General features: G+C 40.8%; 1 protein-coding gene across 1 annotated transcript in view; it reads right to left on the bottom strand.

Annotated features, from left to right (window-relative positions):
- rapgef5a (Rap guanine nucleotide exchange factor (GEF) 5a) overlaps positions 1-12,352 on the bottom strand; it is a 50,450-nt gene that overhangs the window by 22,608 nt on the left and 15,490 nt on the right. The window contains exons 5-9 of the mRNA XM_085262023.1: positions 11,156-11,333; positions 5,836-5,917; positions 5,651-5,699; positions 5,447-5,520; positions 1,924-2,103 (exon numbers count right to left, since the gene is read on the bottom strand). Of these exons, the coding sequence (XP_085118149.1) occupies positions 1,924-2,103; positions 5,447-5,520; positions 5,651-5,699; positions 5,836-5,917; positions 11,156-11,333 (563 nt within the window). The remainder of the gene's footprint in view (positions 1-1,923; positions 2,104-5,446; positions 5,521-5,650; positions 5,700-5,835; positions 5,918-11,155; positions 11,334-12,352) is intronic.

Raw genomic sequence — 12,352 nt, 5'->3', positions numbered from 1 at the left:
GCATTAATCCCAAAACCTGCCCAGTGTGTAGTGCATGGTGTAACACTGAAGAACCCTTTGTGTAGGTGGACCTCTCGAAACTTCTAATGCTGATTAAATGTGGAAGAGTAACAAAAATGCAAGTCAGAAATGACTATTGAGAAATGGAAAAACCCAAAGCAATGCAATGACACATGAGTTAAATCACTATGGAAACAGCCCACACTGGTTTGTCAGAGCTTATCTGTCCCAAAAAAAAAAAGAAAATCACCATGACAACCCAGTAAAAGGAGAATGGTTTCTGTTGTGTATCGAGCTGGTCGTCTAGCTTTGGTTTCTGCTAAATTCTGCAGCCTGAGCTGAACGATGAGCTGAAACAATAACACCTACGAATAAAAGGTCAACTGAGTTTAATCAGGGCTGCAAAGCATCTTTGTTTCAAAAGATGTTTTTAATAATTTATGATGTTGTTTGGCTCAAAACTGACACACGTATTGGTCACATGCAGTTTAAACTGCTTACACTGTAGTGCTATACAGCAACACCTGGGGATGTCACACCACACTTTTATGCTATAATATTAAAGGCATGGATAAATCAAATAAGAAATGTGGCCAGTAATGCACCTTACACTACTTGTGTTCTGGTATATGAACAAGTGCACTTTTTCTTTTCAACAAGATTTTGTCGATAAGGCACCTTAAATGTAAATTATACTTTGTAGAGAAAAAATGCTTTCAGTGCTGATGCGTCATTTATGTAAAGAAATCTACACACAGCCAGGCTGCTTTGAATTTCTGTTTGACATCCTGGAATAACCAAACAGTGTTCTGTTTACTCTGACAAAGTAAAAAATGGGCACGACTGCAGGATCAATAAACTACATTAACTTAAAGCTATACTTGCTCAGATTTATGTTACATGAGATAAATCCTTCAAGAGTCTAAATACAGATATAATGATATTGATACCTAAATGTTTAGAGCATAATGATTAGATTGGAGTCTAGTTGATCTCTCTCTTGCATCCCTCCTCTAATATATAAGATGATAAAATACAGTATATTTTTATTGTGTACATTTTCAAGAAATGAAACTAGATTTATGCACACTTTAGAAAATCCCTAAGGCTGGGCTTCAGTCAGACTCACACAGACACACAACCACGGTGATGCAGGGTGAAATGTGACTGCATTTCCTTTGTTTCCGGCCCTCAGGTGTACTGTAGAGCAGGATCATACAGTACAACGCTTCACTAACACCCCACTCATTATCAGCCCACTCTGACTCAGCCTGCCACAGGGCAAGCAGCACATGAACATACACATGCAAGCGCCCACGAATGATTATAAGCTCTAGCCAACAAACTGACACACACACACATCTACACGCACACACACAGTACTTGACAGCGTGTAAAAAGAGTATGAGATCACGATGCGCTAAGCCATTATTAACACCCACATTAGATGAGCTACAGAACTGGTGTATGTTTAAAGTAAAGTGATCTGAATGAACCCGAGCTCTGGGCGTCTTCAGTGATAACTTTAGTTGGCGTGTGCATGTCAGTGCAGAATTGTGCCCTCATGTACTGAGAAAAGGTCTAAACAGGCCAGGCGTGCTGGAAAATACATGCATGCATGCGTGCCTATCCCTTAGCTGGACAGAACCACCAATAATGATGGTGCTGAGGAGGATTTACTCGCATGATCCCTGGCCTGAATCCATGAGTAACTCTGACCTGAGGTGTGTGTGTCCCTGCTTAAAAATGATGACAGTAATGACAACATTAACCGCATGACGTCCATTACTCTCCACTCACATTAAGCGTGCAGCCACAACTCTGTCTGCAGATTACATGGTAAGAGTTCACAAGACAACGTCAGCAGTCCTGCCGATACTATAAGATGTACTATAATATCAAACTATAGCACTCTCTACTCACCGCCTGGTTCCTGTCGGGTAGACGGTAGTTGTGGTTCTGCAGCAGCCGACAGCCGTCTTTGGCCAGCCGCTGCACGGCCTCCAGCCCCAGCCGGCTGGTTAGCTCCTCGCGGCCGCACACGGTGCCCATCCCTCCGCCGCCGCTGCTGCTGCTGTCCCGCAAAGCACACACACCTCCCAGCTGCAACACAGGAGGCATGAAGACATATCTCAGCCCGCAGTCCCAAGACATTGTAGAAACACTCAGAGTATGTTTGAGGAATGGAGGTCAACAAAGTTTGGTCATAATCCAGAAACACACAAGGAGAAGTTTTCTGTTGCCCCTATATATCCATGTGAGTAGGATAAGAAAATGTGGTAATCCTAGCTCTCTCTATCTAATCTTGTTCTCCCTGTTATTATTACTTGTCTCTTTATTCTTTTCTATCTATTACAGTCACTAATTCCTTTTTATCTACTGAACTTCTCTTTGTCTCAGTCTGACTGCTCTGTGTCAGAGGATCTGGTGGAGAAGGAATGAGAGTGTGTGATTAGTAGTATAAGTGGGCGGGAGTGGGTGTCTGTGTGAGAATAGTGTGCTAGGGTGCAAGTGTGGTGTCTGTCTCCTCCCCTCTATAGTCAGTACAGAAATCTGCTACTGTCCTGGTAGTCTAGCTGAGGCAGATGAAATAAGAAAGTGGATAAAAAGGAATGTATAACATCGTGACCTTAAAAAAGGAAAATGAAACAGGAACATATTTCCCTGAAATAGCTCAAGGATTCTGGAGAAACCAGTGCTTTTGTCCCTAGATATACCTGACAATAGAAAACATTACTGTGTGCTAGTATGATGGTTATCACCGGTGGCTGGTAGCCTGGTCTGTTTATTTTCCTTGGAAGAGAGATAGAAAGGGGACGGGGAGGGGGGGGGTTCATTTGGCTGGGAGTGGGTGGGTATCCTTTCCTGTGGGCTCAACTATCCCACGGTGCCATGTTCCAATAGAGGGTAACACACACCCCTGCAGAACATCGCTCATTTTTGTTTACTAGGAAAACACCCCCCCCTTCCCCCAATGGCACCACTTATCTGGCAGAATAGCCACGTACACATAGACATTATATCACAACCCCTGTGCCATGTCCCTTACTACTTCCTGCAAACCTGCTTTCAGCTTCCTGTCAACGACACACCAAGATAAAACGCTGACAAATGTGTGTACTTGAATTGTCCGCCTGTTTCTTTGATTTGCTTTAATTTTTCTATGATCTTCAAGTGTTTAAGCTAAATTAGAAAGCATTATATTTTAGAGCCTTTTGAGTTTAACAAAATATCTGCATAGGTTAAAAAAAAACTGTACGACAAAGGAAATGAAAGTTGAAATTCACATTGTTATCCTATACGTTTTGCAGTTGTACTTGTTTATTAACATGCAACACCTATGTTACCACTACAGTCTGCAGCAGCTCCTAAACAGCTCCTGCAGGATCAATGTAATGTCTGGATCAGAGTCACTATTCGCTGTATCCACCTGGGTTGCATAGCAGTTTCCACAGCATTCACGACTGTACCAACATAGTGAGGAGTCCTACATCATTTACTTGTAAATGTACATTAGTGCCTATATTCATTTGCAAATGACTAAATTATGCACTTCATTTGTTGCTGGTAATTAAAGCAAAACTAGTTTAATGCGTTTGTAGTCAGTGAGAGGCAGAATGAGGAATGAGAGTGGAGAAGACGATTCCTCGTTAAGAACAGCTCTACTTCGAAGCGGCTGGATTCACAATGTGTTTGGGCTCATTTGGATATTTTCTCTTTTTCCTCGGCCAACAAAACAAATATGAAAATTTGAGCTTGTCTCATAAATAGCTTACTATGTTAGCCAGAACTCACTTCCAAGCTGCCAAAATCCAGATAACACGACATATTCAAACAAAATAACACTGTGCAGTTAGACTTTGTGGATTGATATTTAAAAGGAGGGATCAAGAGAGTAAAAGGAACGTGTCACTGTCAATTAGCTTTTCAGTATATGTGAAATATAAAAATCCACAGAGGAGCAACAACTGAGCAACAGCACAACACAAACACATACCAACAACATCCAGTGAACTGAACAGGTTATAATAGAATTGCTGCAGTCAGAAGCAAAATATAAATATGTTTAAACATATATGTTTTACTCTCTAAAGAATACTTTATCTGCTTTAGACCTCCACATTTTTTTCAAATTGATCATCATTTACACTGAAAATAATAGAGACATCTAACACATCACAAGGCATCACAACAAGCTGAAGTGTGATGAGCCAAAAACCAAAGAGTGGAAGTAAAATGTAAAGTGATCCGTTGGCTCTGTGTATGAAATGGTTTATGTACATCTAGGAGGGATGGCTCAATGCACAGTGCCTTTTTCCTATGATGAACTATTTCTGTCTTGACTGCAGTAGTCTCCTCCAGGAGGTCTCAATATGCATGGGGCTTGAGTGGTCACTAAATGATTATCTGACTACCAATATTACAAGCCTAATATGCTATGGCCTTTGCAGTCACCCCAGATCATCCCACCTAGGAGAGGCTTAGGACCAAGGTGTCAGGCTAATGTACTTTTAGCATTTGAGAGACACAAATTTCATTATTAGAGGGTGAACAGCTTACGATGCACTTTCACACGTTGTGACCACACAAACTAGTTGTATCAAACTGTACTGTCCACAAACTACACTTGCATGCTCCAGGCAGACTTGACAACAACTACTTCTTTGTGATCCATGTGCATGTCTTCAAGCACGTATAATCCTAGCCTTAGACAGTGCTCTAAACCACCATCATCAAAATACCAACTAGGGAATAACCTTCAGAAGAATGGTGTTTCACCGATGCTAAAAAGCACTGAAGCTATTCTAGTGTTGCATGATGACCCAGCACCTCACTACGACGCTATATGGATTTTCCTTTAATCTGTCACCCATCCGTACACATTACTATATGTGTGCAATTGTGTTTAAAAGCTGTTCTTCCTCCTGTTTTCTTGCTCTTTCCTCATTTCTCCGGTGTATCCACCGAATTAATAATTCATAGAGAGAAAGTTCTGGCTCTACATAGTTGGGACCAAACAGATCTCCCTCTGCACTTTGCTCTGACCCTGTTTTCTACATTCAACCCCATGTGTACCCCCTACATAAATTCAACCTGCAACCTTTAAGAGACAAAGATAGATTAAGCAAAACAATTATCATTTTTATCTCTTCATTTGGAGGGGATCTACAAAGTCTGTCTGTGGATCAGACTTTGTATTGCTGCATCAAGGAGCTACTAGAATGTGTTTATTGTGCCCTATTTAGACACTGAAATAGCTTCTTAACAGTAATGCAACAAGAACACAAACTGATTCGGCTGTAGGCCTACTTCAGGCAAGTGCAAACTGTCGAAGCAGCAGATTTCTTTTGTAAATGAAATTAACTTTGAAAAATTAATTGAAGGACAAGACTATGGTTAAAAGAAAAAAAGGGGGGTTAGAGACGGTTTTTACTGCGTGTGTTACCGGACTGCTCTCCTCGCTGGGCGTTCGAGGCTCCTGGTGGCTCGTCTCTGCTGTCTCAGAGTCCTGCTCTGACACTGTAACCAATCAAACAGCAGCACATTAACACGTTTCTTCTTACAACATGACATTGTCCTTTTCATTCTGTCTTCTCACTGTGGAAACATTGAAAACACACACACATACGCATCAACTAAATGTACTTACAAGCTTTACGTGTCTTTCGCGCAAGAGCAGCCGCCAACTCACTTTGCACCTATAAGAAAGAAGACTGAAGATGTTAGACCACAAAAACATACACAAACACATCTGGTGAACTATAACACACTCCAGTTTTCATCTAATGTTTATCTCATTAGATGATGATGCTGTATTGACCCTGCCACACTGACCGTAGAAGTGAGTCTCTCAAGAGCTTTCATCTGAAGAATCTCACTGCAGATGTCCCTGTTACCTTCAGAGTCTTCCTCTGACCTTGGAGAGAGAGAAACACCTTTACTGGTAACTAACTGGTTCGTAAAATTTAAATAAAAAACCCCACAATGACAAAAGTTTCTTTTTAAAGTCCTCACTACACTGCCCCCTGGTTTAATAAGAAAGAACTACAGCCAGATCCAAATTGGTTCTATTCGTCTGAATAGCAGCGATGTTGGTACATCATCACTTTCCTATTTAATAAATTAAATAAGCTGACTTTTTTTGTGGTGGAACCTTATTATAATTTTACAGTGACTTCATTAAGGTGGCACAACAAGTTCTCAAACAACAACCGATGAGAAATCTCATTGTAAAATATCGTGAAAGTGCACAAGACTTTTTCGTGACTTTGTTTTACCTGTATTCAAAGTTGCCAATTACAATTAAATAGAAGTTTTGACATAATTGTTCTATAAAGCTGATTATGAATGCTAAACATTTTTAATGAAAATTAAATGAAAACATGACTGCTAAGGTGAATTCACGGGGAAAATCGTATTCCCTAAAGTTGTACCGACCCATCTGAGTTATCATCCTGTGTTTATAGTTCCTCAGGGCCTGCATGGTTTTGTATTAGGAACTTCTCATCGGCCCTTTCTCTTTTTCATGTGGTTTATGCAAAACAGCTCGGAGACACACCCTTCTGTTGAAGTTAAAGTGGCCTAGTTTGTGTGTGTGTAGGTACTGGCAGTGAGTACATCGGCTCACAATTTATATAGATGTGCAGCTCTTGTTGAGTTTTTTCTAAAAGTGCTCTGTGAATATATTTAGGTTTAACTTCATTTGTGTGTGTGTGTGTGTGTGTGTGTGTGTGTGCGTGTGTTTTGGGTAAACAGGCGGTTGTTTGGGGGTAAACTCTGCAGTATAACTCAGTAATAATACAAGATTGCACTGAGTTTGCCTTCAGTGGCGACACACTGCACCCGAGGGCCTCTCATCTAATATGTTCTCTTACAAAACCACTGTTTGAATTGGTCTCCCACATACTGCCTCACCCCCACATGACACACACATATATTCTCCCTGCCTCCAGCACACAAACACACACTCACGCACGTACACACACATGCCCCAATTTGCATACAATTTGGATTTTATCAACAGGTGCCGTAGGCACTTGTAATAGTTGTAGAGGAAAGAAGATGAAGCCCTGTGTGACTTTGTGTGTGTGCATTTGTGCTTGTGTGTGTGTCTACACTGTAATCTGATAAGAGAACGGTGGATGCAGAAGCAGGAGAGATGGTGATAACGCATAGCCTTCAGCCTGACACTTCAGCTTTGGCATAGACAGAGAGAGACAGAGGCAGGCAAGACATCAGATGCCTGGAAGGAGAGAAAACCTTTCCTTATAGCTTAATTGGTCAGAATTACTGGTTTCTGTTAACAAACTCAGTGGAACAATAGGAGCAAATTATTCATTTTTGTTTGTTTCATACTTTACATTTTTATTACCCATAAAATCTAGAAGCCCATTACAAAACAAAGTCTATTCTGAGCCATGATAAATGCTAAATTTATTCCAAACAGTGTCCTTAATTTTGTTTGCTGTTGTTCATTTGGTAATTTGGTGACTCACCATGAGCCTGAATGCACCAGAGCTGAAAAAGAGGTGCAGTAGGAGGTGTGTCACCGGTCATTAAACAACACAAAGCAGAAATTGATACGAGATTATGATGATGGGTCACCTCCTTGTTCAAATTGTATCAGAGTGCACAGCACAAAGAGCAATCTTTGACACAGAGTTCTTCGGTCAGAATAATACAACTACATAACGTAGACACTGCGCACACGCATGTAGCCATGATCTGAATTTTTCTAGTCTAACAACAAAATAAAGGCTTTTCAACGGACTGCGACAGACTGAGTGTGAATCATAAGGAGGACGTGTTCTATGGAATAACCTCCTCTCTAGCTAAAACCCTTCGCTATTCTGCTAGACTGGCTTTTTTGGCTTTACTCGCCTCCCTTTTAAAATAGAGAGGGCTATAGATCGTCTAGTGTAGTACCAGAGGACTATGCAAAGCAAGCAAGTACGTTTTCCCCTCTCAGGCGAACGGTGGCATATTTTAGCTCCTGGCAAGTCTGCCTCTCCTGCACAGTGCAGAGAACAGCGTTTTTCCACAGACAGGGAAACCAGCAAAATAATTGTTATTGACAACCACCTCATACATCACACAGTAAAGGGTGTATATGGACTATGGGTTACAGTATATGAAATACACAGTGTCATGCAGGATAAGAAAGGGATCCAGTGTCTAATAAATTGTTATTTTTGAAACATTTCCTCCTTTTGTCACTTTTAGTGTTGCTTGTGATCTCAACTTATTAACTTTTTAAGCAGTTGACACAATATTGTGTAAATTGTTAAACTACTGTAGTGTAGATTGAGTTGTACTGCACTCCATAATATTCAAAATGTAATGTTTAGTTTAAATCCTTAAATGTAAATGTAGCAGAGCTTATTATACTGAGTTATGTCACACTGGGAAGATGCTCATATGCATGTCGCTGTGTCATGGGATTTGGCAGCTGTATGCAGTTGATATTCAGTGCATGAGATATATTGATGTTCACATCTAGAGTACCCAAGACATTTCTATATAAGCAAGATTTACTCTTTATGTAATGGGAGGTAAAGCGTTTGGAAAAAGAATGATGCCAATCTCAATTTTTTTTAATTGCTGTTGTCAAAAAAAGCTCATTAAATGAAAACGTCACTGACTTAATCAAAGAAAGATTCTTGTATGACAATATTGGATTCGCTCATGTCGCAAGTTTAAACTTGCAATCTGCCTGAAACCATGACATTCCTGTCAATTTATAACAGCGAAAACTAACAATGAACTGACAAATCTCAGTGATGAAAATGTGCCTGAGAGCGTGTCATGTTGCTGAGACGCAGAGGTCCTTGGAGACAGAGTGACAGTGCTGGCGTTAACTGAATGATATTGAATGAAAGTAGTAAACCTCTTCTACACATGATGCACCAGAGCAAGCCCATTTAATTAGAGACGTGTCCTTCTTTTGCTTTACTGAAGCAGCAATCACTCAATGGTCAGCTCAGGCTGTGCAGCCAGTATCGTTTTAATTGTTCTCTTGTTAGATTAAACGGTAAAACACATGACGCAACGGTTCATGGGAGGCAGTCACACCAGACTGCAATTTAAATTTTGCTGCAGCATCTTTTTTTAAATATGCATTATGTAATGTTAGGTGATGTTTTATTACAGTTACAAAGAGAATCAATATCAACTGAGTCATATATTTAACAATTCATCAGCTCACTTTGAAGCAACTAGTAGAGTAACGTCAGCTATTTTCGGCTACAAATATTCTCTAAGAGGGCCAGAGGATGTAAGAAAGAGAGAAAGACAGAGAGAAATAGCCTGCAGAGAAATGACGCGACAGGCAAAGACAGACACAAAGCAACAGAGTCAAAGTAGCAGTGCGAGAATCCTGAATGGAAAATCTCATTTTTATCTGGTCTATAAAAACTAAATTGCTTCATTTTATTCAGATGCAGTTTCCAAAAGAAAATCTACAATCTATTTGAGCCAATATGGCACTACATCCATATTGATTCTTAGGACAGACATATTTACAGTCTTTTAAATATAAATGAGTGATTCAGCATGTTAAATATGCAATAAATTTCTTTTTCTTTCTCAAATCAAATTTATAAACTCTTCCAGCACCTGGTAGGAGTCTGAGTGCACATGTCGTGCATTATTATGTATAGAAAATAACCATACCTACAATGCAATACATGATAGTCACATTCAAATATGACATTCAATTCCCCCTGACTGTCTTTTTGTCTCTCTAATGTCTCTAAATGCACCTTTTGATGTTGTTACTCAGAATTTCCTAGGCATGTTCCCTTGTTCCTTCGCACAAACACACACTGGTCCCTGCTTTTGTCTGACTGACACATCGAGTTCGGTAGCAGCCTCGACAGGAACCCCACACACGGAGCAACAAAGCAGGGAACTCTGGATGACACCGCTCTGCATGTTTGTTTCTGTATGCGTAAGCATGCATCAGAGCTCATCTCGCATATTTGAGCGATCGCATCATGCATCAGCTTGTGTGCAAAGGCGAAGGCTGATTTTTTTCTAGGGCTGCGGAGGTGTGTGCGCCAGCAACTGGATGCGTCTCTCACATAAGCAGATTGGGGATTTGAAACAGTGAATAGAGATTAAGTTCCTTGTTGGGATTTGAGGAAAATCTTGGACAGCGTGTGTATTTGAGTTGCAAGGTCAGATATGTACTTGCAAGGATTGCAACATTTCCGCCAAGTCAAACACAGTCACATGTCTCTTTGCACAGTACATCAAATAGACAAATGGCCTCAATCTCTAATATAAACCGGAAACCTGTCGCTTCAGCTTCGATATTTTATTAGTGCAACAAGCTTCCACTTCAGGTCAGTGGAGCGGTGGTATCTGTCACTAAGATTCTAGCAACAGATCCTTTAAGTCCTGTAAGTTGTGAGGTGGGGGTCCCCATGGATCGGACACGTGCCATATGGTTACCGAGCAGAACATTGCCCGAAGCTTCACACTGCCTCCGTGTGCATCCTGTTGCCAGGACGCACACGTACCCGGCCATCCACATGATTCATCAAACCAGGCCACTTTCTTTCGTTGCCTGGTTCTGATGTTCACACGCCCATTGTTGGCATTTTCAAACTGAGGACAGGATCAGGACAGGCATCCACCTTTCCATCAGAACTAACACTAAATCTGTTTGCAATTTGACCTACAGTAATGCGTCTGTTGAATTGGACCACACAACTCAGTCTTCGCTCCCCACATGCATCTGTGACCCTTGGCCAGCCATGGCCATATCGCTGGTTTACCGCTGTTCGTTCCTTGGACCACTGCAGAATCGTCACGACAATTTTGGACCTCATCAAACTCACTCAATTCCTTACGCTTTCCCATTTTTTCTGCTTTTCTAGGAGATCAACATTGAGGACAAAATGTTCCCTTGTTTCCCAATATAGTCCACCCACTAACATGTATCATAATGAATGTTATTCCTGAGCAGTGTATTTATTCATGAATTTTTGTATCTTTTATTCAAAATTTTATCTGCAAGAAAATATTTGAGGCCAATACTTAAAATACTATTTATGAATTATAAGTGATTCAGATTTACAACATAATCTTTCCAATACATAGTGTGCATTTCTATAAATCCATACATGATCAGATTTTACTGGACACTTACGGACTATTGGCTCCACCTCCTGAGCGGAATTGGACATATGGAGCTAGTTGTAGGAGGAGCTTAACAGCCTCTGGCCACTCCCCCTCATTGTAACGAAATTCACAGGAGGGAGAGTCACACTCCTCAAAGCTGAACTGGTAGTAAGAGTTGGAGTCTGAAAACACCACCCGCTGGTCCACTGGAGAGACAACAAATAGAAACACATACACTGTGATGAAAGAGAAGCAATGGCACCTTTTAAAGCACATATGCTGGCAGCATGCTTAAAGGGGGCTTCTTTTGTATCAGAACCATGTTGTCTCATTAAGCGTGTAATATATAATTAATAGTTCAAGTGTATAAATATGATCAAAGATTGTTATGCCTAAATCACAATCAAAGCTAACAATCAGTCAGGTACGCGCTCAAGCGTTTCTCAACAGAAGTTGCCATGTGGCACGTTGCTGTTCTGTTTATTGATTATTATTTAGTGCAATCTTTGTGGAGATAAACATTATACACTCAGTGGCCACTTTATCAGATACACATTTTAAACTACTGAATTTAAAACAGCCTCAAATTGAGGAAGAAAGTTGATTTAAGTGACTTTCAACGAGACACGGTTGTTGGTGCCAGAAAGGCTGAAATGAGTATTTCAGAAACTATCGATCTACTGGGATTCTCCCACACAACCATCTTTGGAGTTTACACAAAATGGCCATGAAAGAGAAAATATTTAGTGAGTGGCAGTTCTCTGGGTGAAAATATGAGGTCAGTGGAAAAAGACAAGAGTGCTTTAAGCTGATAGGGAGACAACACTCAAAAAAACACTCAATAACGCAAAGTATGCAAAAAGAATCTCTAAACACAACATATCGAAACTTGAGTTGCACATGGGCCACAGCAGCAGAAAACCACACCGAGTGCCAAGAAAAGAAACTGAGGCCTGAGTCACACAAACTCGCCAAAACTGGACAATAGAAGATGTGGGTCTGACGAGTCTCAATTTGTGCTACAACATTGAAAAGAAAAACATGACTCCATCCAGGCTTGTGTCAACAGATCAAGCTGCTGGTGGAGGTTTTGGAGCATTTGAAGCTTGGGTTCCTTAGTTCCAACTGAGCATCGTTGAACACCAGAGTCTACTCACGTTTTGTTTCTGATCATGTCCACCAGATCTCAGTCCAATAGAGCACCTTTGGGATGTGGTGGAACGGG

The sequence above is a fragment of the Mchenga conophoros genome, linkage group LG22 (assembly GCF_057382185.1).
Source record: "Mchenga conophoros isolate Kocher_MC1m ecotype Shallow Benthic linkage group LG22, M_conophoros_male_GT1.1, whole genome shotgun sequence".
Classification (NCBI taxonomy): Eukaryota; Metazoa; Chordata; class Actinopteri; order Cichliformes; family Cichlidae; genus Mchenga; species Mchenga conophoros.
This window is presented reverse-complemented; position numbering and strand designations above follow the sequence as displayed.